This window comes from Petromyzon marinus, unplaced genomic scaffold (genome assembly GCF_048934315.1).
Source record: "Petromyzon marinus isolate PM22_M1 ecotype Great Lakes invasive population unplaced genomic scaffold, UKy_Petmar_22M1.pri1.0 PM_G_Scaffold_10, whole genome shotgun sequence".
NCBI classification, from domain to species: Eukaryota; Metazoa; Chordata; class Hyperoartia; order Petromyzontiformes; family Petromyzontidae; genus Petromyzon; species Petromyzon marinus.
This window is the reverse complement of record NW_027422651.1, coordinates 2,645,901-2,673,874: the sequence shown is the minus strand read 5'-3', so window position 1 is coordinate 2,673,874 and position 27,974 is coordinate 2,645,901. Positions and strand designations below refer to the sequence as shown.

At 47.3% G+C, this 27,974-nt stretch overlaps 1 protein-coding gene across 1 annotated transcript; it reads right to left on the bottom strand.

Annotated features, from left to right (window-relative positions):
- Nucleotides 1-6,809: 6,809 nt before the first annotated feature.
- Nucleotides 6,810-19,677, bottom strand: LOC142908603 (baculoviral IAP repeat-containing protein 7-B-like). Its single transcript, XM_076059372.1, has 7 exons — nt 19,517-19,677; nt 16,489-17,041; nt 14,869-15,022; nt 13,442-13,541; nt 11,445-11,505; nt 9,817-9,868; nt 6,810-8,923 (listed from the first exon to the last, which is right to left on the bottom strand). Exons 2-7 carry the CDS (start codon nt 16,813-16,815, stop codon nt 8,727-8,729), a joined length of 891 nt encoding a protein of 296 aa, XP_075915487.1. The 5' UTR covers nt 16,816-17,041; nt 19,517-19,677; the 3' UTR covers nt 6,810-8,726.
- Nucleotides 19,678-27,974: the final 8,297 nt, after the last annotated feature.

Below are 27,974 nucleotides of genomic sequence, written 5' to 3'. Positions count from 1 at the left end.
CCTGAAACCGCATTGGGGCTCCGCAAGCCTCTCCTCAGCGTGCCTGGCAAGGCGATGCTGAATAATCCTCGCCAGGACCTTTCCCGGCACACTGAGGAGTGAGATGCCCCTGTAGTTGTTACAGTCTGCGCGGTCCCCCTTCTTAAAGAGCGGGACCACCAGGGCATCCTTCCAATCCTGCGGAACCCGTCCAGTGGTCCAGACTGTTGTTATGATGTCATATAGGGCAGTCTGTGCACAAACGCCACCCTCCCTCAGCATTTCGCTTGGGAGATCATCTCTGCCCGCTGCCTTTCCTGGTCTCAGATTCCGGATCGCCTTCAATACTTCATCAGCAGATGGCACCTCAGCCAGCCACTCACAGGGGGTGACTTCTTCCAATATTTGAGGCACCGCAGCCTCAGCAGGGTCATCCTCACTTTGTGCCACGATGTTTTCCTGGCTGAGGGATTTTCCCTCCCCCAGGACCTCACAGAAATGCTCAGCAAATCTGCGAACCTGTTCCTGGGGGTCGGAGATTGGATCACCGTTTTTTCCCCTAATGATGGTAATAGGTGTGGCGCTGCAGGTTACTTTTTTGATGGAGTTAAATAGAGATTTGTGATCACGGGCCACTGAGGCAGACTCCATCTCCTCAGCAACCCGCGACCACCACCCATCCTTGCAGCGCCTCACGGCTCTCCGAACCTCCGAGCGAAGGCTGCGGTAAGCCTCCTCATTCTCTGACGTGGGATTCTGTAACCGATGACAGTGGGCCTGTCGCTTTTTCTCAACCATCCTGAACACCTCCTCTGTCAGCCAGGGTCTCTGGGGAGGTCTGGACCGCGTACCCAAAGCAGCCATTGCAGCTGCATGAGTCACAGTCCTAAACCTCGCCCATTTACCCTCGACATCAGGAGGAGTCGGGGACGATGCCAATCCCAGCCGCAAGCGATGATGAAATTCTCGCTTGCAACTTTCATCAGATAACTGAGACCAGGCCACTTTATGTTGGAATGGGGTCCTGGGTGTACACCCACCACCGGAGTGGAAGAATGGCAGGCGCATCTTACAGATGACTAGTCGATGGTCAGAGGGCAGATCAGCTCCACGGTAGGTCCTGGTGTCAAGGACATAGGCTCGCATCCGCTGGTCCGTCACTATGTAGTCCAGCAGATGTTCTTGCTTGGACCCGGCATGCATCCATGATGTTGTGTGGATGCGCCGATGCCGGAACAGCGTGTTGGTAATTACAAGCCCATGGGCTGCACAAAAATCTAGCAGCCTCCTACCGTTGTTATTGAGCTGATCTGGCCCATGCCCTCCAATCACTCCAGACCAGGTGCCAGTATCATGACCAACTCGGGCATTAAAGTCACCCAACATGATGACTCTATCCAGAGGGGCCACTTTAGCCAGCACCTGTGACAGGAGGTCATAGAAGGCATCTGACTCATCGGCTTTGCCTGCATCCCTCCACGGATGTTCATCTTCGGTTGGGGCAAAAGTAACCACGACCACCATTCCTCGCCTCCGGTTGATGGGAAGGCGAGCCCAAAGTAGCCTGGGGCTTACAGCTTCCCACACCTCACCACCATGCTCCCACGCCCCCTTCATTCTTTTGTTCAAAAGAAGAGCCACACCCTGTTGTTTGGCAGTCTGCTGCCCCGAGTAGAGGACTGTCCACCCCTCATGGTGGCAGGAGCCAGAGCCGGTCCACCGGACCTCCTGAATGCCACATAGATCCAGGCGGTACCGGTCCAGCTCCCGACCGAGGAGTGGCAGCCTCTCCTCCGCAGTGAGCGTTCGAACATTCCACGTGGCCACCCGTAGTGGCTTTTCGTTGTTTCTGGAGGAGCCCCGAGTGTTGATATTCAATCTCCTGGCTCCGCCAATTGGGGTTTGGCCAGGAGACGTCATAGACGCCTGGCCCCCCGGGGCCTCCGGCACAAGCTTATTAGTTACATATTTCAGTTTAACTCGTAGTTTCGTGGTAATTAATTGAAGGTGGAGGGGTTACCAGCCCCTCGCACCCGTCCAGAGCCCCCGTTTAGCCCCTGTGGTGGACACATATGCCATGAGGGGAGGAGCCAATCAAAATTGGATCTCCCCCCACAGCACTGTCCACGACAGAGTTGCCCGTCCGGCACCGCGAGGAGGTAGGGGGTTGTTTTGCCGGACACATACACACACACACATACACACATACACACACATACACACATACACACACACATACCAACATACACACACATACACACACACATACATACACACATACACACACACATACAACAACAACAACAACAACCGCCATTCGCCACTAAGTGGCGGTGACGTCACCACGACGCTTGTGCCAGGCTATGTGCACCCTGAGGCCACGTGAAGTGTCGAACGCCCGCTGGCAGGAGGTCACGGGGCAGACCCAGGTGCCACGGGTCGACTGACTGAGATGACTGGCTGATGCACCACCTGTGCCCCCTACTGTGCCAACCTGCTGTGCTTTAGCCACCCGGCGCTCCGCTCGCTGTTGTGAGCGTCGCTCCTCCGCCCTCCGTTGTTGTTGGAGGGCGACTGCCTCCAACTGCCCAGTAGCATCCTTCACGAGCCTCCTCCACAGAGGCCGATCTTGACACCGCTGGTACCAGTCATCGGCAAGTCCACTCAGCTCCGCGTCCTCCTGTACCACATCACTCCATCTCTTCTCTAGCCCGTGCCGCGCCCGCTTAGCCCCCTCAATCCGGCCAAACAAAAGCTGTTTCGGCATGCGGTGGCTGGGCATGCGGGCTACATGACCCAGCCATCGCAGCCTTGCCTGCCGGAGGAGCTCACCGATGGGACCCTGCCCAGATCTTTCAAGGATTTGTGAGCTCCTCACACAATCCAGTCTGGTTAAACCCAGGATGGATCGTAGGCAGGTCAGCCTAAATGTTTCTAACCGGCGAAGATGTTCCATTAGGGGGGTCCACGTTTCGCAAGCGTAGAGAAGGGAGGGAATGACCGTGGCCGAGAAGACCTGAAGCTTAGTGCGGAGCGACAGACCAGGTAGCTTCCACACAGCGTTACGCAACCGATGAAAAGATATTGCCGCTCGACTGATTCGGAGTGAGACCTCTGCTGTTAAACTGGAGCCAGTCATAAGCACACTGCCCAGGTATGGGAAACTCTCCACTCTCTCCACAACTGCCCCATCACCGATTGGGAGTTGTGGGGGTGGAGTGTCCGATGGTACAAAATACCCAGGCAGGTGCTTAGTTTTGGTGGGGCTGATGGTAAGGCCCCACCTCTTAGTGGCACGCTCCAGTCTCAGCAGCAGCGTCTCCAACTCCTCCTCTGACTGAGCAGCTATTACCAAGTCATCAGCATACATAACGTGGTTGAGCAATAGGGAGCCATCCCTTGACCGCACCCGGGCATCGATTAGCCTCCCATTATATCTGTACCATATGGAGATTCCCCCGGTACAGCTATTGAAGGCTTCACGAACTACGTGGTCAAAATAGATGTTAAATAATGTGGGAGCCAGAGGACATCCCTGTCGCACCCCAAGGTGTACAGGGAATGGCTCTGACTCCCGGCCACGTAGTTTTACCCGGGCCCGCTCACCATCATGAAGGTCCTTAATGATCGTGAGCAGAGGGTCAGGTACTCCAAAAGCACGAAGAACGACCCAGAGCCCAGGCCTACTGATGGTATCATAGGCCTTGACCAGGTCAATAAAGCAGAGATGTAGGTCTTGTTGGAATTCCCTACACCTCTGCTGTAGCAGACGGACAGAAAATATGGCATCTGTGCAGGACCGCCCTTTCCTGAAACCGCATTGGGGCTCCGCAAGCCTCTCCTCAGCGTGCCTGGCAAGGCGATGCTGAATAATCCTTGCCAGGACCTTTCCCGGCACACTGAGGAGTGAGATGCCCCTGTAGTTGTTACAGTCTGTGCGGTCCCCCTTCTTAAAAAGGGGGACCACCAGGGCATCCTTCCAATCCTGCGGAACCCGTCCAGTGGTCCAGACTGTTGTTATGATGTCATATAGGGCAGTCTGTGCACAAACGCCACCCTCCCTCAGCATTTCGCTTGGGAGATCATCTCTGCCCGCTGCCTTTCCTGGTCTCAGACTCCGGATCGCCTTCAATACTTCCTCAGCAGATGGCACCTCAGCCAGCCACTCACAGGGGGTGACTTCATCCAATATTTGAGGCACCGCAGCCTCAGCAGGGTCATCCTCACTTTGTGCCACGATGTTTTCCTGGCTGTGGGATTTTCCCTCCCCCAGGACCTCACAGAAATGCTCAGCAAATCTGCGAACCTGTTCCTGGGGGTCGGAAATTGGATCACCGTTTTTTCCCCTAATGATGGTAATAGGTGTGGCGCTGCAGGTTACTTTTTTGATGGAGTTAAATAGCGATTTGTGATCACGGGCCACTGAGGCAGACTCCATCTCCTCAGCAACCCGCGACCACCACCCATCCTTGCAGCGCCTCACGGCTCTCCGAACCTCCGAGCGAAGGCTGCGGTAAGCCTCCTCATTCTCTGACGTGGGATTCTGTAGCCGATGACAGTGGGCCTGTCGCTTTTTCTCAACCATCCTGAACAACTCCTCTGTCATCCAGGGTGTCTGGGGAGGTCTGGACCGCGTACCCAAAGCAGCCATTGCAGCTGCATGAGTCACAGTCCTAAACCTCGCCCATTTACCCTCGACATCAGGAGGAGTCGGGGACGATGCCAATCCCAGCCGCAAGCGATGATGAAATTCTCGCTTGCAACTTTCATCAGATAACTGAGACCAGGCCACTTTAGGTTGGAATGGGGTCCTGGGTGTACACCCACCACCGGAGTGGAAGAATGGCAGGCGCATCTTACAGATGACTAGTCGATGGTCAGAGGGCAGATCAGCTCCACGGTAGGTCCTGGTGTCAAGGACATGGGCTCGCATTCGCTGGTCCGTCACTATGTAGTCCAGCAGATGTTCTTGCTTGGACCCGGCATGCATCCATGATGTTGTGTGGATGCGCCGATGCCGGAACAGCGTGTTGGTAATTACAAGCCCATGGGCTGCACAAAAATCTAGCAGCCTCCTACCGTTGTTATTGAGCTGATCTGGCCCATGCCCTCCAATCACTCCAGACCAGGTGCCAGTATCATGACCAACTCGGGCATTGAAGTCACCCAACATGATGACTCTATCCCGAGGGGCCACTTTAGCCAGCACCTGTGACAGGAGGTCATAGAAGGCATCTGACTCATCGGCTTTGCCTGCATCCCTCCACGGATGTTCATCTTCGGTGGGGGCATAAGTAACCACGACCACCATTCCTCGCCTCCGGTTGATGGGAAGGCGAGCCCAAAGTAGCCTGGGGCTTACAGCTTCCCACACCTCACCGCCACGCTCCCACGCCCCCTTCATTCTTTTATTCAAAAGAAGACCCACACCCTGTTGTTTGGCAGTCTGCTGCCCCGAGTAGAGGACTGTCCACCCCTCATGGTGGCAGGAGCCAGAGCCGGTCCACCGGACCTCCTGAATGCCGCATAGATCCAGGCGGTACCGGTCCAGCTCCCGACAGAGGAGTGGCAGCCTCTCCTCTGCAGTGAGCGTTCGAACATTCCACGTGGCCACCCGTAGTGGCTTTTCGTTGTTTCTGGAGTAGCCCCGAGGGTAGGTATTCAATCTCCTGGCTCCGCCAATTGGGGTTTGGCCAGGAGACGTCATAGACGCCTGGCCCCCCGGGGCCTCCGGCACAAGCTTAGTTGTTACATATTTCACTTTAATTCGTGGTTTTGTGGTAATTAATTGAAGGTGGAGGGGTTACCAGCCCCTCGCACCCGTCCAGAGCCCCCGTTTAGCCCCTGTGGTGGACACATATGCCATGAGGGGAGGAGCCAATCAAAATTGGAACTCCCCCCACAGCACTGTCCACGACAGAGTTGCCCGTCCGGCACCGCGAGGAGGTAGGGGGTTGTTTTGCCGGACCACACACATACACACACACATACACACACATACACACAGACACACATACAACAACAACAACCGCCATTCGCCACTAAGTGGCGGTGACGTCACCACGACGCTTGTGCCAGGCTATGTGCACCCTGAGGCCACGTGAAGTGTCGAACGCCCGCTGGCAGGAGGTCACGGGGCAGACCCAGGTGCCACGGGTCGACTGACTGAGATGACTGAGATGGCTGGCTGATGAGCGTGAAGTCGCGATTGAGTAATGGGGGCTAACGAATGAGTAATTAGTAATACACGTTGCTTTAAGAGATGGTTGAAGTTACAATGTTCTAATACGTGTTTAATGTAAATTACTTTTTGAATGTCATTAATTTTGTTGTATTATTTAATGACTAATTAAAATAGCTCAGAGGTTACTTCATTTCCACTCGTCCTATCAATTCCCCCAGACCCGCTGCCCTTCTAAGGGCCGGGACCGAGCGGGCCAGTGGTGAGACCCTGGGAGCCCCCGGGTCCCGACGTCCTTGTAAGGGCCGGGACCAAGCGAGACAGTGGTCGAGACCCGTACCTTGGCTGGGTCGGGTTAGTGTAGCCTCCCCTAGGTCACGGTTAGCCGGAGGCGAGAGAGCCCGTGGTCCCAGTGATAGGCCACGCTTGTCCGGGGGCCGTACCACCCCCAGGTAGCGGGTTAAGGGGCCGTTACCCCTTTGTGTTAGGGACCGTTACTATTGCTGTTAACGTTGTCGTTAAATAGACGTGTTGCCTCTACACGCCGTCTCCAATCTCCTTGCACCCACTACACACGCAGCGTTTGTTTCACGTCTCGTGCGGTCACTGTGGTAAGAAAGTTGCTTGGTTTTGATTCCCAGACAATTCGTAATGGTAAAGAAATTTAATAATAATAGAATACGACGTTTCGATTGCAACACAAACGACCATCATCAGGTACAAATGAATGAGAACAAACATAGTAAACTTGGAAATATAATGCAATATAACACAGAGTCGGCCAACAAAACAATCAACGCCCCACCTGGTTGATTACGTTCTTCCAAAGATTGATAAATTTGAGAGAGACAAAACATAGACACGGGGACACACAAGCAGAGAGAGACAACACAGAAACACACAGAGAGAGACACACAACATAGACACACAGACAGACACACAAGCAGAGAGAGACAACACAGAAACACACAACATAGACACACAGACAGACACACAAGCAGAGAGACTCACATAGACACACAGAGAGAGACACACAACATAGACACACAGACAGACACACAAGCAGAGAGAGAGACTCACACAGAGACAAACAGAGAGAGACACACACAACATAGACACACAGACAGACACACAAGCAGAGAGAGACTCACAAAGAGACACACAGGGAGTGACACAACATAGACAGACAGACACACAGAGAGAGACTCACACAGAGACAAACAGAGAGAGACACACAACATAGACACAGAGACAGACACACAAGCAGAGAGAGACTCACACAGAGACACACAACATATACACACAGACAGACACACAGGCAGAGAGAGACAACACAGAGACAAACAGAGAGAGACACACAGAAACACACAGAGAGACACACACAACATAGACACACAGACAGACACACAAGCAGAGAGAGACTCACACAGAGACACAGAGAGTGACACACAACATAGACACAGAGACAGACACACAAGCAGAGAGAGAGACTCACACAGAGACAAACAGAGAGTGGCACACAACATAGACAGACAGACACACACAGAGAGAGAGACTCACACAGAGACAGAGAGAGACAATTTAATAGCTCTTAAAACCCCTCCCACCGCTCCTGCAGTCTAAACACAACAAGACTCCCAAGTCCTCTGGTGACATCAAAAATGATTTAATAACGAGACGATCAAACGAGCCATAGAGCGAAGCCTCGGCCCTACGCATTGGGCCTTGCGTGGCCCATTAATGGGCACTTGACTCGAATGTGCGGACGTTTCACTGACTGAACGCAACATTGAAAGCAGCCTTGAGAATCTTCACTTGAAGCTTTCGTGGCAACTGCAGGGATCCACGCTCTCAAAGTCATCACGTGGTAGGTGTATAAAATACATCACCACGTTTCCATCGCGACACAAGCGACCGTCATCAGGCGGAACAAGTACAGTTCAACTGATGGGGGGGTCGCTTGTGTTGCGACAGAAACGTCGTGATTTATTTTATTTTGTCCCCACGTCGCTCGACCGAAAGAACCTTGAAGAATGTTCTTGGTTCTTTCGGTAAAGTCACCACGTAGAAGGGAAACAATAAAATAATAAAAATATAAAACAATAAAAATTCTCACGACGTTTCGACTGCGACACAAGAAGCAATCATCATCGGGTGTGAAAACCACAGCAAGAAAATTTGAAAAAAGGGGCGTTTTTTTAACGTTAGCACCACGGAAAGATTACAGAACAGTCTTAAAACTTAACTTCCTTCACTTTCCAAGTCTGACATCGTACGCCTTCAAAACCACCACACTGATAATTATTAATGAACCCTTTCACATTCCGGAAACCCCCCAAAAAAAAGGCTGCTCTATGGGTGGAGGCCGGTGACCAAGTGAAATTGCCCTCGCCGTGCCTCCCTGCGCGAAAAAACGAACGCCGAACGCTCGCCAGCGACCGGCTTATGCCTCGGCACGGGAGAGGGGAGGGGTTAATCAACGAACTCGCCCCACCGGTCGAAGCCACGGGCGGTCGGGATCCCCGGCGGTCGTTTCTCTCTCCTCCTCCTTCGCCCGGCCGTACGCCTAAACCACGAAGGCCCGGAGCGACGTCTTCACGGCGACGCGGCACACGGGACACTGGATCAGGGAGAGGGCGCAGTGGCCGCACGTCGCCACGTGTCCGCACGGCACGAACATTGTGGACACCTCGCGCTCCATGCACACCTTGCAGGACAGCCGCTCTTCCAGCTTGTCCAGAAGCTCCTCAGTCGATGGCACCGCTGTGGACAAAAGCGCGCGCAGACGCACGCGGAGACGCACGCGGAGACACACGCGGAGACACACAGAGACACACAGACACACGTGCAGACACACAGAGACACACAGACACACAGAGACACACAGAGACGCACGCGGAGACACACAGACATACAGACACACGTGCAGACACACAGAGACACACAGAGACACACAGAGACGCACGAAGACACACGCGCGCACGCACAGACGCAAGCGCACACACAGATGCACACACAGGCACACCTGCACACACTTTCAGCGGTTTCAAATAGTGATGGTCGATCATCACCAGACTGCTTACATATGGGGCGCAAAGTTGGCGAGATGTTGACCACCTCGTCTGGTATACATGAGGTCGTGACTCTCACCTGTATCAGACTCTCACCTGGCTCAGACTCTCACCTGTATCAGTCTCTCACCTGTATCAGTCTCTCACCTGTATCAGACCCTCACCTGTATCAGACCCTCACCTGTATCAGACTCTCACCTGTATCAGACCCTCACCTGTATCAGACTCTCACCTGTATCAGACCCTCACCTGTATCAGACCCTCACCTGTATCAGTCTCTCACCTGTATCAGACTCTCACCTGTATCAGACCCTCACCTGTATCAGTCTCTCACCTGTATCAGTCTCTCACCTGTATCAGACCCTCACCTGTATCAGTCTCTCACCTGTATCAGACCCTCACCTGTATCAGACCCTCACCTGTATCACCCTCACCTGTATCAGACCCTCACCTGTATCAGACCCTCACCTGTATCAGACTCTCACCTGTATCAGACCCTCACCTATATCAGACCCTCACCTCTATCAGACCCTCACCTGTATCAGGTGAGGGTCTGATACAGTGCGCAGGGATCCGTCGTCTTACCGTGCTCAATCTCCGCGGTTGTACTCTGCGGCGTCTGTCCCGGTAGCGGAGCCTTTGAACCGACAAATAAAGATGAACATCGTCGCGTGTAAGAATCATCGCCGGTGTCACGCAGAAGAACCGACAAAAATGGATAAGTTACGCAAGCGACGACCGCTCGCGTTGAAAACGATCGCGACTTTTTGCACCGTTACTCTGCGCTCGATTTGCAATCGGCGTGTCGGCAAACCAAACGGAACGACAAGAGCCGGCTCTCGATTGTCGCCGCTAACGACAGGGGGCAGGGCAGCTGCAGACGGCTCAAAATCGCGCAGTATCCAAAAAGATAAAATAAAAAAAATTGCCGTGGATCTCTACGCCAAAAACACCGATTATCCCCATAGTTATGTATATATAGTTATAGAGTACATTTAATCTGGCCGTCGCCTGATGAAGCTCGTTGTTGTAATTACTGGTGAAACGTCGTACTCAGATTCTAAATGTTGTGGCTTGGCTCTCCAACACACCGGTGTGAGCTGTACTAGTATTATACACTATACACTACTATACACTATTATACACTATACACTACTATACTACTACACTACTATACACTATTATACACTACTATACACTATTATACACTACTATACACTACTATACTATACACTACTATACACTACTACACTACTATACACTACTACACTATACACTACTATACACTATACACTACTATACTATACACTACTATACACTACTACACTACTATACACTATACACTACTATACAATACTATACTATACACTACTATACTATACACTACACTACTATACACTACTACACTATTATACACTATACACTACTATACACTACTATACATACACTACTATACACTACACTACTATACACTACACTATACACTACTATACTATACACTACTACACTATATACTACTATACTATACACTACACTACTATACACTACTATATTATACACTATACTATACACTACTATACTATACACTACACTACTATACACTACTACACTATACACTACTACACTATACACTACTACACTATACACTACTATACTATACACTACTATACTATACACTACTATACACTACACTACTATACACTACTACACTATACACTACTACACTATACATTACTATACTATACACTACACTATACACTACACTACTATACACTACACTATACACTACACTATACACTACTATACACTACACTATACACTACACTATACACTACACTATACACTACACTACTATACACTACACTATACACTACACTACACTATACACTACACTATACACTACTATACTATACACACTACTATATTTACAATAAGCATATTGGTAATAAAACCACATTATTTTTGTATTTTTACCCCTGAATGATGAACATTTCAAGCTGCCTGCGAAGTTTAAGTTTGAGTCTATTTGTGTTCAAGACCGCAGATAAACTCCATCAAGAGACGAGGCTGGTCTCGTCTGTTCAACGACCGGAGTTGACTAAGGTCAATGTTAAAAAACTAAACAAAAAATCGTACGTGCGGCGTGTTCACACGCCGGCGTTAAACTCGATTTTCCTGCGAAACCAAAAGTTGGCGAGAAAATGTTTTGTTACCGGCGGCCGCATCGACCCGCGGACGAAAGCTTCCCCCTTCTGTCGTCCAACAAACGCGCAGCTGTTCAAACGACGCGGGAAGAGAGGGGGGGGGGGGGGTCATTACGTTATGCCGGCTGGGTACAATGTGGTGGATGTATTGGGGAGCACGTCACCATTATTATTATTTATATTATGATCTTATAGTGAGATGGTTGTATTGGGGAACACATTATATTTATTATTTTATCGCGTTTATTATGATTTTGTTATTATCTTATAATGCGTTGGATGTATCGGGGAACACATCATTATTATATAATGCGATGGATGTGTTGGGGAACACATAATTATTTAATATTTACAGTGAGGGAAAAAAGTATTTGATCCCCTGCTGATTTTGTACGTTTACCCACTGACAAAGAAATGATCAGTCTATAATTTTAATGGTAGGTTTATTTGAACAGTGAGAGACAGAATAACAACAAAAAATCCAGAAAAACGCATGTCAAAAATGTTATGAATTGATTTGCATTTTAATGAGGGAAATAAGTATTTGACCCCTCTGCAAAACATGACTTAGTACTTGGTGGCAAAACCCTTGTTGGCAATCACAGAGGTCAGACGTTTCTTGTAGTTGGCCACCAGGTTTGCACACATCTCAGGAGGGATTTTGTCCCACTCCTCTTTGCAGATCTTCTCCAAGTCATTAAGGTTTCGAGGATGACGTTTGGCAACTCGAACCTTCAGCTCCCTCCACAGATTTTCCATGGGATTAAGGTCTGGAGACTGGCTAGGCCGCTCCAGGTCCTTAATGTGCTTCTTCTTGAGCCACTCCTTTGTTGCCTTGACCGTGTGTTTTGGGTCATTGTCATGCTGGAATACCCATCCACGACCCATTTTCAATGCCCTGGCTGAGGGAAGGAGGTTCTCACCCAAGATTTGACGGTACATGGTCCCGTCCATCGTCCCTTTAATGCGGTGAAGTTGTCCTGTCCCCTTAGCAGAAAAACACCCACAAAGCATGTTTCCACCTCCATGTTTGACGGTCGGGATGGTGTTCTTGGGGTCATAGGCAGCATTCCTCCTCCTCCAAACACGGCGAGTTGAGTTGATGCCAAAGAGCTCCATTTTGGTCTCATCTGACCACAACACTTTCACCCAGTTGTCCTCTGAATCATTCAGATGTTCATTGGCAAACTTCAGACGGGCATGTATATGTGCTTTCTTGAGCAGGGGGACCTTGTGGGCACTGCAGGATTTCAGTCCTTCACGAGGTAGTGTGTTACCAATTGTTTTCTTGGTGACTATGGTCCCAGCTGCCTTGAGATCATTGACAAGATCCTCCCGTGTAGTTCTGGGCTGATTCCTCACCGTTCTCATGATCATTGCAACTCCACGAGGTGAGATCTTGCATGGAGCCCCATGCCGAGGGAGATTGACAGTTTTTTTGTGTTTCTTCCATTTGCGAATAATCGCACCAACTGTTGTCACCTTCTGACCAAGCTGCTTGGCAATGGTCTTGTAGCCATTACAGCCTTGTGTAGGTCTACAATCTTGTCCCTGACATCCTTGGAGAGCTCTTTGGTCTTGGCCATGGTGGAGAGTTTGGAATTTGATTGATTGCTTCTGTGCACAGGTGTCTTTTATAGGTAACAAGCTGAGATTAGGAGCACACTCTTAAAGAGTGTGCTCCTAATCTCAGCTCCTAATCTCAGCTTGTTACCTGTATAAAAGACACCTGGGAGCCAAAAATCTTTCTGATTGAGAGGGAGTCAAATACTTTTTTTCCCTCATTAAAATGCAAATCAATTTATAACATTTTTTACATGCATTTTTCTGGATTTTGTTGTTGTTATTCTGTCTCTCGCTGTTCCAATAAACCTACCATTAAAATTATAGACTGATCATTTCTTTGTCAGTGGGCAAACGTACAAAATCAGCAGGGGATCAAATACTTTTTTCCCTTACTGTATATATATAAATTTCACGGGCGCAGCAGGTGCCAAACGCCTCACCTGGGAAACCACTTTGCGTGCTCATGCCAAGCGCTGTCTCCCAGCGCCCACTCTTGTAGATGACCGTCGCAGCTGAAGCACTTCACAAGATCTCCGTGACCTACTCAAAATAGAAAACACGTTACAGGGACCTCTCCCCTACTTATCGACACTGTCGACTTTTCAGAGATAAACAAACCCATCCAGTTGCCCGTTCGGACCGAGAGTCCTAAGTTCAACCGCCTCACAATAGTTGGAGGTGGTGGCATCAACATCTGCAGAACGTGAAAAACCAGTGGCATTTACATCTACAGAACGTGAAGAACCAGTGGCATTTACAGCTACAGAACGTGAAGAACCCAGTGGCATCAACATCTGCAGAACGTGAAGAACCAGCGTCATCTACATCTACAGAACGTGAAGAACCAGTTGCATCTACACCTACAGAATACGAAAAACCAGTGGCATCTACATCTACAGAACGTGAAGAACCAGCGTCATCTACATCTACAGAACGTGACGAACCAGTGGCATCTAAATCTGCAGAACATGACGAACCAGTGGCATCTACATCTACAAAACATGACGAACCAGTGGCATCTACAGAACGTGAAGAACCAGTGGCATCTACATCTACAGAACGTGAAGAACCAGTGACATCTACATCTACAGAACGTGAAGAACCAGTGGCATCTACATCTACAGAACGTGAAGAACCAGTGGCATCTACATCTACAGAACGTGACGAACCAGTGGCATCTAAATCTGCAGGAGATTATACAACTTGTAAAGGCATTCCCCGTGTTTCGTGTACACACTCTACAACATGTTTGGAACCGACAGGACTTCGCACTCCTATCGTGTTTTTGTAAACCGTTCGTTGCCGTGACGTTCTTACCCCCCGTGCCCCGACTGGACATCATGCGAAAAAGAGCTTCACAGCTCAATGGATTCCTCCAGTATAGCTAAATATTCTGATTCTGACCTCCCTCAGGTGTTTGACCAAAACTATTAACCAACATTGATACTATTTTATGATACCAGGTGTTAGGACCATTGAGTTGCTATTTAGCTCTTTTTCAGAGGTGACCACCTGGCTATCACAAACGATAGCTCAACGAAGTGGCTTATCGCGTGAGAATTTAAATGCAGCCAAATACTCTAAATGCGTGTTGCTAAATGTGCGAGGAAAAAACCGGAGGACCGGCAGAAAAAATCCACGCGACCACGGCGAGGGAGGCACGAAAATTCCAAATACACATCAGGCGTCAGGATGGAACCCACCACCTCCTGCCTTCCGGGCGAGGTAGTCAACATCTCCGAGCCACCGTGGCGCTTGCCCCCAAAGAGCCGCCCCTCCCCCCACAAAACGGGGACAACTACAGCGCCGGGGAAGGCCTCCACCCACTTCTACGCAGCAGCAGCAGCAGCAGCAGCACAAACCGTACCGGAATAGTAGAAGCCTGCGTAGGCCAGTTCAGGCGGGGACACATTGGCGGTGTACGGCCAGCTCGCGAAAGATCTGAGTCGCGCCCCGAACGAACGCATCTCTGGACTCAGTCCGGAGTCGGCGCCATCCTGAGTGGCCGGCGGCAACGGGGCCTGCGGGGAAAAGGCGCCACCCAGGGACAAACGCAACGACGACAACGGTGACGACGATGACGACTGCGACGGCAGCGTCGACGGCGACGACGGTGACGCAGTGAGCTCATCGAATTGTCCCCGCCCTTTGGAAAGGCTCCCCAGGAAGCCGTGAGGGCATTGGAATCGTTTTTTTTTAAACGACATCTTCGAAACAAAACCTTTTTAGACTGGCCTAAAAAGGTTAAGTCATTTACATGACTTAATACGATTACATCTCCATAACTAGCATAACTTGTGCGCGTAATTACATCAATTAACATTATTTCGGATAATTACGCATTTTTCCAAATTTCATTTCATTTTTATAATTTTTATTAAAATTTTCAAGACCCGGCATATACAACAGGTGGGGGAATTTATAGAGAAGATAACATTACAGTAGAATCTTGATTTGAATTACAGTACACTCTGGATGATCCGCGCGCGGTTTGTTCGATTTGCAGATGAACCGCACACCTGAGATTTTGATGGAGATTAAGAACTCGTGGATATTCCCCTGAAGTCCAAATAATCTAAAAACAGTTTATACAACAATGGTTAATTCTTGGACATTTTTATTACAAGTCACGCGGCGCTTTAACCGAACAAATACGTTGCCCCGGTTAATCCGAAATCCACGTGACCGCCTCTACGGCACGGCAGCTGCAACGTCTTTACAACGGTGGGCAGAGTTTAATTGATTTTGTTGCCGTGGCTCTGCTGTCAAATCAGCGAGCCGACTCTTCAGCGCGGGGAGCGGGAAAGTCTCATCATTGAAAATGGTTATAGGCACAAAGCATTGAAGAATTGAGACTCATCTACAAGGGCGCAGCGGTAGCCAGGAGATGTGAACGACCTCGCCTGGTATGCAGGAGGTCATGGGCTCGAAACCCGACCCTGACACCTGCTTCTGCCTATGTGGAGTTTCCGTGTCTCTCTCTCTCTCTCTCTGTTCCCCCCGTGGTCACCACGTGCGAGGGTATTCGGCAAATATAAATGTCCACGCGACGATGCTGAGCCCGCTTCGCTGAGCAACGTCGCTGCTTTGCGTGACGGAGAGGGTCGGCATCTGAAACAAATAGCTACGTCATCGCAGCGCTGAGTAGGGCCCTCGCCAGGTCAAGAATAACTGTGTTAGCACAGGGTGCATACAAAGAAATGTTCACACTTATTTTTGGACTATCGTTTTTTAATATAACACGAATCTGACCGCGAATGCGCGTCAATGGATTCAACGAGCCAAAGGGTCTCCGCTCGTTCGCCATCGTCGTCTAAACACGCCTAGAATTATCTCCAATCGGTACCCAGAGCCCCGAGGCACATCTCTTCGTGCCAATCGTTGCAAATTCTCAGCGGCACCCCGCACTAGTTTTAGGAAAGACCCGGCCTCGCCCCCCCAAAACAAGCGTCAGGACGTCACCGGCGCCGTCGCTGGCGTCACCCACCGCGCGAGCGCAGGCGGGGAAGTGCCTGGCGTGCTCCCGAGCGGGGTCGTCCCCCTCCTCCCAGCGATGCATCGTCCCGCCGCAGCGGAAGCAGGCCACCAGGTCGCTGAAGCCCATGTGGTAGAGTCCGGCCCGCGCCAAGTCCGCGGGCCGCACGGGGGACGACCGGGGCCACCCCTTGGAGAACGACAGCAGCCTGGCCGATTCGCTCTGCATCTTCGAGGCCGACAGTCGCGGGATCCGGTCGAAGCGGGGCATCGGGGGGGCGGAGTGTCTCGCCGCCGACGACGCCCTGCGGGAGGCCCGAAAGTCTACGACGTTCGGCATCGACCCGGCGGAAAAATACGGGGCGATTTGGGGTGAAAAGAATGCTTTTGCGAGGGACGAGTCCGCCCGGGGGTCTCTTGTTAAAGATCGCTCGAGAAACGTCGAGGCCTTCTCCTCCTTTCAAGGCGTCGAAGAGATCCCGGGGCTCGTAGCTCGTAGCTCGACGGGTAGTTTAAAAACCGGCGATGGGAAATGGCACGACCCCTGTTGTCACCCTCGACGGCTCCTGAATGCGGGAGCAAAAATGTTGGGGCGGCAAGCGTCATTAAAAACGGACATCTTTTAGTGATATTCTTAGCTCTTTCGGTAAAGTCACGTTGAAGGCAAACAATAAAATAATAAAATACATATAAAACAATAAAAATTCTCACGACGTTTCGACCATAACACAAACGGTCGTTATGTTATGGTCGAAACGTCGTGATAATTTTTATTGTTTTGTATATATTTTATTATTTTATTGTTTCCCTTCAACGTGACTTTGCCGAAAGAGCTAAGAATATGAATTACTGCAGTCACGAAAGCTTTAAATCAAAATAAAATATTTAAGTGACTTGAAATGTTTGGTTTAAACAATTCATCCATACACAAAGGCTTTTTGTGGGTTAGATCGCGTAAATATATTAATGTTAAACCCGCCACCACCCGAAACGGCCAACTGGTAAGGGTTGTCACGTAAACAGAACAATCTCTATTATGGATGATATTGGTCGCCAAAGCCTACGTGTTAAGAATTAAACAGTTCAGTCTGTCACTTCTGACAAACTCATGCACAGCAATAAAAGGGGGCACACACAGTCTGGATGGTCCTGTACCAAACGGAGTTTCGAGAGTTATCTGGTGTGAGAAAAACCAACACTACCCATAGACTCAGCACTGCACCATAGACTCAACACTACCCAAAGACTCAACACTAACCATAGACTCAACACTGCCCATAGACTCAATACTACCCATTGACTCAACACTACACCATAGACTCAGCACTGCACCATAGACTCAACACTGCACTATAGACTCAACACTGCACCATAGACTCAACACTACCCAAAGACTCAACACTACACCATAGACTCAACACTACCCATAGACTCAACATTGTACCATGGACTCAGCACTGCACCATAGACTCAACACTGCCCGATAGACTCAACACTACCCAAAGACTCAACACTGCCCATAGACTCAACACTGCCCATAGACTCAACACTGCACCATAGACTCAACACTGCCCATAGACTCAGCACTGCACCATAGATTCAACACTGCATCATAGACTCAGCACTGTACCATAGACTCAACACTGCACCATAGACTCAACACTGCCCATAGACTCAACACTGCACCATAGACTCAACACTGCACCATAGACTCAACACTGCACCATAGACTCAACACTGCCCAGAAACTCAACACTACACCATAGACTTAACACTGCACCATAGACTCAACACTACACCATAGACTCAACACTACACGATAGATTTCGATTTAAAGCTGTCGTGACTGCAGGGATTAATCTTCTTGGTTCTTTCGGTAAAGTCATGTCGGTTCTTAACTAATTGTATTTTTACGGTGACCTCAGACCGCAGCTCTTTCGCTGGCACTGCCTCTTAACACCTCTCACAGCACGGTTAACGTTGTGGTTTGTAACGTGGAGTATAACAGCGCCTCGTGGCTGTTTCTCTCCCCCCCCTCCTCCGTGCCGAGGAGCGTGGATGGACTCGTCCGTGTGAACGGGGCCCGTCGCTGTCCGTGGTGCTGGAGGTGAGGGGAAGGATCCCACACACTCTGTGGTTCTATTCGGTAAAGTCACCACGTAGGTTAATTAAAATATAAAATAACAAAAAATCACGACGTTTCGGCCACAGCACAAGCGGCCTTCATCAGGTGAAGGGACCGTGCCGTCATGATGAAGGCCGCTTGCGTTGTGGCCGAAACGTTGTGAGATTTTTGTTATTTTATTTTTGTTACCTACGTGACTTTACCGAATAGAACCAAAGAGCATGGATCCTTGCAGTCATGAAAGATTCAAATCTAGTATAAGAATCCACCCATTGTTTCGCCATATGGCATTGTGATATATAACGACTTATTGTTGGTGGCTCAGCTGGTTGGAGAGTATATAGAGTTTATTGATAACATTGAGGTATAGTAATAGGTTTTACCCTTTTAACTGGCACAAAAACTGACACCTTTATTCAAGGCATCATATTCTTAGTTTTTTCGGCAATACCGAAAAAACTAAGAATATGAATTACTGCAGTCACGAAAGCTTTAAATCAAAATTCAAGGCATCATGTTTGTAATAACCACAACACATGATGCCTTGAATAAAGGTGTCAGTTTTTGTGCCAGTTAAAAGAGTACAACCTATTACTATATCTTGTTACTGGTAAAGGAGGTCTCATAAAACATTGAGGTAGTTTATATTTTAGTTTTTTATTGGTTTACTATATGGCATTCATTATATAGCGTAGTGTATACCCAGTTGCTCTGTGTTAATAGCTCAGCTTAAAGAAGAATATACTGAGTACATTTATTATATTGATGTAATTTATACTTTGTTTTTTTTTCACATCGATTTACTGCACGATAGATGGGTTAGTTGCAGCCCCCTTTAGCGTCCACAGACTCAACAACAGCTGCACCTGCAAATCGTCTGCAAATCACGGAGTGGACGGTAGAGGGCATTCTTTACCTCAGGCTTTCTCTCAAAAGTCGCGACCTCACACTCCTAGCGGGTCCTCGTCGTCGTCCTCCTCGTCCTCGTCGTTAATTGAGCAACAAAAATAAATTTGCAGGCGTCTGCACCCCCCTCACGGATTAAAAAAAATGGCGGTGGGTGACGGGGAGGAGCCAAAACAAATTGGCGGGAAAACAAAAAAACTTCGCGTCACGTGGGAAGGGAGACGCCAAATCCGATTGGCTCCGAGGCGGAAGCGACTTTGAGGCAAAAAAATTTTACATTACGAAATTACAAAACTCAACATCGACAATAAAACTCACGTTGGCATTCGCGCCGGTGTAAATAAATGTAAAAAATAAAAGTTGCATTGTTGACGTACCATATTCAAATGAAATGTTTTTGACTCGAACGCGATTCCGTTGTTTCGATTCATCCTCGTCCTGAATCGTGTCGAGCTATGATGACTAAACGCGATTCGTGGTCCGCGTTTGCTGAGCCAATAGGAGCGCAACGCTGCTGAAGGCAGCGTCCAATAGGAGAAGGCGATGGTGGGAGGTGGCCGGGTGCCGCTGGGACCAATCAGTGAGCAGGACGTTCAATGTTTCCCGCTTTTTCCGGGTTTTTTTAAATCACAAAACAATATTTATACCCCGGGGTAAAAGTTATCGAGAGCATTGTTTTAATAAGTGTGTAGTCGGAAAAGTTTGCACGTAAATTATATTTAAACAGAGGAGCAGTAACAATAATATAACTACACCAATATTATCCCAATGGTAATCGATTCCATCAGCTATAATTACTACCACCATCTCGATTCCCGCTTTATCCCCCACTCCATTGAAAATCGATTCCACGAGCTCCATTCACCAACGATCGATTCCCATGTTACTAACAACGGGAATGGACTCCATCTAAAACGTCGGAAGCCGCAACGGGAATCGACTCCATCTGAACGTCGGAAGCCGCAACGGGAATCGACTCCATGTTATTTTTTAACAATGTCTAAGAGTATTCTTAGTTTTTTCGGTAAAGTCACGTTGAAGAGAAACAACAAAATAATAAAATATATATAAAACAATAAAAAATTCTCACGACGTTTCGACCATAACTCAAACGGTCATCTTCAGGTGTGTTGGTTCGCATACATTTATTTTTAAACGGCGCATTTATTTATTTATAAAAACGTTAGCGTCACGCGCAGCGATTTGGCAGTTTACCCAGGACTAGTCCATCTATATTCTGAAAAGAGGAGGGGGGAGACGAAATTTTTTATAATGTATGCTGTCTAAAAGCCACTGTAAGCGTGAACAATCAATTAAGAACTGAAATGGTTTATCAAATCTTTCCAATGATTGCTAAGATAGAATCCATCTTCTCGGTTGAAATTGTCTCTGTGCTTGTATATGTGGATAGCCTCATGAACGAATCTCTCATGGAAGCCAGATGGCTTACAAAGAACCTCTGTCTTGCAAAAGTCAATGGCATGTGAGCCTACTGAATTAGAACAATGATCTGCTACGGCCGAGGTGTTAGTCCTACCGTGTTTAAGGTCTGCTTTGTGTTCACGAATGCGGTCCGAGACATGGCGTTTGGTTTCTCCAATGTAACTACTACCACAGAGGCAACTTAGTTTGTAGACACCAGGGTATTGTATGTCCGGAATCACATCTTTTACAGACGGAACCAGATCACGGATTTTATGTAATGTGTTGAAACGGACCTGGATCTTGTGTTTATTCAAGATTTTGGAGATTTTTTTTGTGATCCCAGCAATGTAGGGTAAAGTGATGGTTTTGAAAGGCTTCTCAAGAGGGTTCTTCTTCATGGTTTGAGTGATAGCTTTGCAGATTGTATAGTCGGAGTAACCATTAGCCCTAAGAGCTTGGTGTACGTGCTTGAGTTCACTACTTATGTGTTCCTGGTCGGATATGCATTGGGCTCTATGATACAGAGTCTTGATGAGAGAATTCTTCTGTGATGGATGGTGGTGGGAATCCGGTTTCAGATAAGCATCTGTATGGGTAGCTTTCCTGTAGACAGAGTGGCTCATTGAACCATCAGGTCTCTTTTTAATTAGGACATCCAAAAAAGGTATCTTGCCATCTATTTCGACTTCCATGGTAAATCTGATGGCCGGGTGTATGGAATTGATGTGGTCGAAGAATTCGTCTAGAGCAGGCCGGCCATGTGGCCAGATGACAAAAGTGTCATCCACGTTCCTCTTCCATAAGTTTGGGCGCAGAGTGGCAGTCTGGATGGCGTCAGTCTCAAATTTCTCCATGAAAATGTTAGCTATAACTGGAGAAAGGGGGGAGCCCATTGGGGTGCCCTCAGTTTGTTTGTAGAAAGTTCCATTCCAAGTGAAGTATGTATTGGTTAAACAGTGTCTCACCAGGGGGGGTACCTCAGTGTTTAGTCCTTGATGAACCAAGTCTTCAATGATTGCAATGGTGTCAGGTACAGGAACCTTGGTGAATAAGGAAACTACATCAAAACTGACAAGCAGGTCGTCTGGGGACAGGGAAATACCCTTGATTGTCGATACCAGGTGAGTAGAATTTTGTACCGCAGAGGTGGTCTTTCCAGTGAAAGGACGCAGGATTTCAGACAAAAAACGAGCTAGTTTGTAGGTGGGGGAGCTGATAGTAGAGACTATGGGACGAAGAGGTGTATCTACTTTATGTATTTTTGGTAAGCCGTATAATCTTGGTGGCCTGGCAGCAGAAGGTTTCAACGAAAACTTATAATTTCTGATTCAACCACATTAATTGATCAATCTAAACAGTTTTCGTTGAAACCTTCTGCTGCCAGGCCACAAAGATTATACGGCTTACCAAAAATACATAAAGTAGATACACCTCTTCGTCCCATAGTCTCTACTATCAGCTCCCCCACCTACAAACTAGCTCGTTTTTTGTCTGAAATCCTGCGTCCTTTCACTGGAAAGACCACCTCTGCGGTACAAAATTCTACTCACCTGGTATCGACAATCAACGGTATTTCCCTGTCCCCAGACGACCTTCTTGTCAGTTTTGATGTAGTTTCCTTATTCACCAAGGTTCCTGTACCTGACACCATTGCAATCATTGAAGACTTGGTTCATCAAGGACTAAACACTGAGGTACCCCCCCTGGTGAGACACTGTTTAACCAATACATACTTCACTTGGAATGGAACTTTCTACAAACAAACTGAGGGCACCCCAATGGGCTCCCCCCTTTCTCCAGTTATAGCTAACATTTTCATGGAGAAATTTGAGACTGACGCCATCCAGACTGCCACTCTGCGCCCAACCTTATGGAAGAGGTACGTGGATGACACTTTTGTCATCTGGCCACATGGCCGGCCTGCTCTAGACGAATTCTTCGACCACATCAATTCCATACACCCAGCCATCAGATTTACCATGGAAGTTGAAATAGATGGCAAGATACCTTTTTTGGATGTCCTAATTAAAAAGAGACCTGATGGTTCAATGAGCCACTCTGTCTACAGGAAAGCTACCCATACGGATGCTTATCTGAAACCGGATTCCCACCACCATCCATCACAGAAGAATTCTCTCATCAAGACTCTGTATCATAGAGCCCAATGCATATCCGACCAGGAACACATAAGCAGTGAACTCAAGCACGTACACCAAGCTCTTAGGGCTAATGGTTACTCCGACTATACAATCCGCAAAGCTATCACTCAAACCATGAAGAAGAACCCTCTTGAGGAGCCTTTCAAAACCATCACTTTACCCTACATTGCTGGGATCACAAAAAAGATCTCCAAAATCTTGAATAAACACAAGATCCAGGTCCGTTTCAACACATTACATAAAATCCGTGATCTGGTTCTGTCTGTAAAAGATGTGATTCCGGACATACAATACCCTGGTGTCTACAAACTAAGTTGCCTCTGTGGTAGTAGTTACATTGGAGAAACCAAACGCCATGTCTCGGACCGCATTCGTGAACACAAAGCAGACCTTAAACACGGTAGGACCAACACCTCGGCCGTAGCAGATCATTGTTCTAATTCAGTAGGCTCACATGCCATTGACTTTTGCAAGACAGAGGTTCTTTGTAAGCCATCTGGCTTCCATGAGAGATTCGTTCATGAGGCTATCCACATATACAAGCACAGAGACAATTTCAACCGAGAAGATGGATTCTATCTTAGCAATCATTGGAAAGATTTGATAAACCATTTCAGTTCTTAATTGATTGTTCACGCTTACAGTGGCTTTCAGACAGCATACATTATAAAAAAATTCGTCTCCCCCCTCCTCTTTTCAGAATATAGATGGACTAGTCCTGGGTAAACTGCCAAATCGCTGCGCGTGGCGCTAACGTTTTTTTATAAATAAATAAATGCGCCGTTTAAAAATAAATGTATGCGAACCAACACACCTGAAGACGACCGTTTGAGTTATGGTCGAAACGTCGTGAGAATTTTTATTGTTTTATATATATTTTATTATTTTGTTGTTTCTCTTCAACGTGACTTTACCGAAAAAACTAAGAATATGAAATGTCTAAGAGTGTTATTCTATTACAACATTGCTGTTTTTTTCTTCATAACCACAATCATATAAACAGAAATCTATGCATTGTTGCATGAAGACAAGTCCACATATTGTGGCCAAGGTTTAGAAAATTGTTATTTTTATTTACATAGCACAGCAATTATTATTTTTGTTTAAATATTTTTAATGGCAATATATTGGAGGGGCATTTTGAGCAATATTTTTTTGGGGGAAATCTTTTTTTATTCTTCTACAAGCCGCCACAACATGTACACTTAGCCAGCTCTTACAATGAACAATACTTCAATGGTACGCGTTGAAACTTAAGCCTAATGTGATTCTCCCCTCTGAGAAACACTTTCAAGGTCCCTCTTGTCATTTCAATATATCGTTGATACAGAATAAACTCCGCCCATCTCATTCCACCAATGGATGAAGGCTTCCCCAACTCCATGGCGGTAATGGGGAGGAGGGGGAGGTTGTTTGACCATACTTCACCACTGCGGGTCATGTACAAAGCTTCATTTCAGCCAGATCTGTCCCCAAGTCGGCTGGGCACGCCGCATCCGCCACTCTTGTCACCCACAGCTGTGACCACGAGCCACGAGCCTACTCCAGTCCACCAGAGACATGGAGAATATTCTTCAGCGTGATGCTCTTTGGTCCTTTCAGGTTAAAGTCATCACGTGGTAGGTACAAAATAAAATAAATCACGACGTTTCGGGCGCAACACAAGCTAAATTTTGATTTAAAGCTTTCGTGACTGCAGTAATTTATATTCAATATATAAAAAGATATAAAACGTGAGAATTGGTATTGTTTTATATATATTTTATTATTTTATTGTTTCCCTTCAACGTGACTTTACCGAAAGAGCTAAGAATATAAGGGACAAGTCCTTAGTAACAACTCCTTACGAACAACTCCCTACTTACTAACAACTCCCTACTAACAACTCCTTACGTACTAACAACTCCCTACTAACAACTCCCTACTAACAACTCCTTACTAACTCTTATCATTTTTCATTGCTGAAGGGGTTGCCCCTCCTACCTGAAAATCCTGGCTCCACCTCTGAGTGTGTGACAGGGTCAAGTTTGTATTTGCAGTAAAGTCTAACTCTATTGAGCACGGAGGTTATATAAAAACAGTAGTTTATTTTTGTTTTCCTCTGCTACTCTTTCTAAGAATGTAGTCGGGAAGTTATCACAGCACACGTGCAGCTGAAGTCGGAACTGTTCATCCCAGCATTCAAGGACATCTGTGCCTGGCTTCACACCTCTAAGTTGCGACTGAACATTAATTTATGCATTTCTGCATAACACAAATAGTATTATTTTCAACACCCTTTGCTATGTCACCTGAATTTAGCTTTCATAAATATTCATTTTGAAGCCAGACAGCCGAAATTGTGTGCTCGGAGTTTTGGGTTAACGTTCATTTTGAAGATACGAGCACTTCCAGGCACGTTTATGACATTTGCCCTCATTGTGTGCCATAACAGCTCGTGTGATGAATTTGGGACACTTTTTCACTATAACATGAATATATGAATAAGTATAGACGTGTTAGTCACGTGTGACTGTATATATGCATTCCTCTGTGCATCGATACTGACGTGTAGATGGTGTGGATATTCTTTTTTTCTCTCTGCAGCTGTCGCTTCCTCTGCAGAATTTGTCTGATGGAGCAAAGGCACTTGGTGCAGCTCGGTGCAAAAAGGCATCAATGCGACCGGTGTCCATACAGCACGGATCGTACTGAACATTTGACATTGCACCAGAAAACTCACACAGGGGAGAAACTGTTGTATATATAGGTGTTATGAAAATTGATGAAAATAATAAAAAATTAATGAAATTTGAAATTTGCATAATTTATCCGAAATTATGTTCATCAGTGTAATTATGTGCATAAATTATGCTGATTCGAGATATAATCGTATTAATTTATGCGAGTGGGCGTGGTCATGATAATGCAGGTCGTTATGGATTATAAGGTCGAGCCTCGGTGACGAGGATTGTGTTATGAATTGGAATAACGCAATTAATCGTATGCAGTGATGCAGGCGTTGTGAGCGTGAATGAGAGAGAGTCGATTCGACTCTGCTCTTTAATTCCGTATTATCGATAAGGATACGATTACTCTCGATTGAACATTATGAATTATGTGTGTTATGGATTATGTGTGGTGATAGTGTGCTTATGATAGGTCCCCAGGATTCAGATCTCATACGCAGAACAATATTATGCAGAATTTCAGGAAGAATCACACACAAACCTTCTGCTTTGATCAATTTTATTTTCTAGCTAACTTAAATTTTTGGATAATATGAAAACTCAATCTCTAGATGTTGGAATTTCAACACAGCGTTAACATGATACCATCACGATTGCGTTGTTTCACTTCGATAGCGGCACCTGTGGTTAATTCCCGATGCGTAACGCAATCGATCGGTTGTTGAGAGAGAGATTAAAAACAAGCGAACTATTCTATCAAAACCTTAACCTTATAATATGCAAACTCGTATTCTTGAATGATTACACAACACGGCACTCGGTCTTTGATTCGTATCCAATCCTTAACACATTCTGATATGCGAAATTATTATGCTTGAAATCGTCAGCACAGTACCACGGCGATGTTCGTTCATTGATTCATCAACGATTATGCAATTAAAGCGTTCGACTGAAATAATTCTGATTGCCTTATCAACACCACTTGATGGCCGCAATGCTTCGTTACTTGAATTGTCACACAACACAGCATTCGGTCATTGATCATGCGCGGCCCTTAATGCAATTATTGTCACGTTAACAATAGGATGACTGATTATTATGCAACGCTACTCGTTGAAAGGGTACTCCAACCAGTATTATTCTTGGAGGCACAAATATGCGTTTGAATTCGTTATTTCATTCGTGGATACCAGCAAGATTATGTAGAAAGAAAAATATTAACGAACGACTCAAGTATTTCTAATAGACTTTTCAACGCGACTCAATGGGTGGCGATGTTTCCTTTTGAGATCCTTATCTCGGGCCAATCTTTTAATTAATTGTGGCCAGACCCTTGACAGGGAACCGGTTGAACACGCTCTTCACCCCCGCGAGCGGCGCTCCGTGGTGAGGTGCCAATAATGAATCCTTGTTAATGGGTCAGTTGGTAATTTATGCGGTTAGAAGTACAGCCCCGGCACAATATTACAGAGGAAAATTATGAACACTCTTAAAAACGATGGATTATTCACTCGGTCGTTGCGATGTTTCCACAATCACGGATGGTTCAATGGCTTGAGGTTTTAGGCTTTGTTAATGACCCGTGTGTGTGTTGAATGGTATGAGTGGTGAAAGAGTAGGCCAATGTTCGGAATCGATTCTTTGCGTCAAGCAGACGTCTGTTTTGTCGTGTAGTGGGGGGCAGTGTATCATACGTATCAGTTGATTCTTCTTTCAGTAGTTGGTTCGGACTCGACGGACGTTGGTGAACGAGTAGATACGTTGTTGTAGCTGCGATGACCGTCTGGTAGATGGCGTTAGAAGCACGCCCGCAGCGGCGCGGTTGTACGCGGACGGTATGTAATGCGCGCAGGGCGTCTGCGAGCAGCTGGCACGCTGGTGCTCCGTCGTTGGTGGTTGTAGATTGCAGGCTCACGATTCGCTCGTGGTGGCGCTGGCCGCTAACAGCGGCAGCGGGTCGCCAATCGGCGACACTCGCCAATTCGGCGAGTTGTAGAGGCGTCTCTGGCGTCGGTGATGGCTGGTCTTCTGCTGAGATGAGTTGAGCGGGTCTTCTGCTGAGATGAGTTGAGATGAGTCTTCTTCTGTTGAGCTGAGTTGAGATGAGTCTTCTTCTGTTGAGCTGGCCTCGAGGGCTGATGAGCTGATTTCAATGCTGAAACGGCTCCTTTTTATGCCAAAAATCTCTCTCCTTCTCGGCTCCTCCTCACGAGGC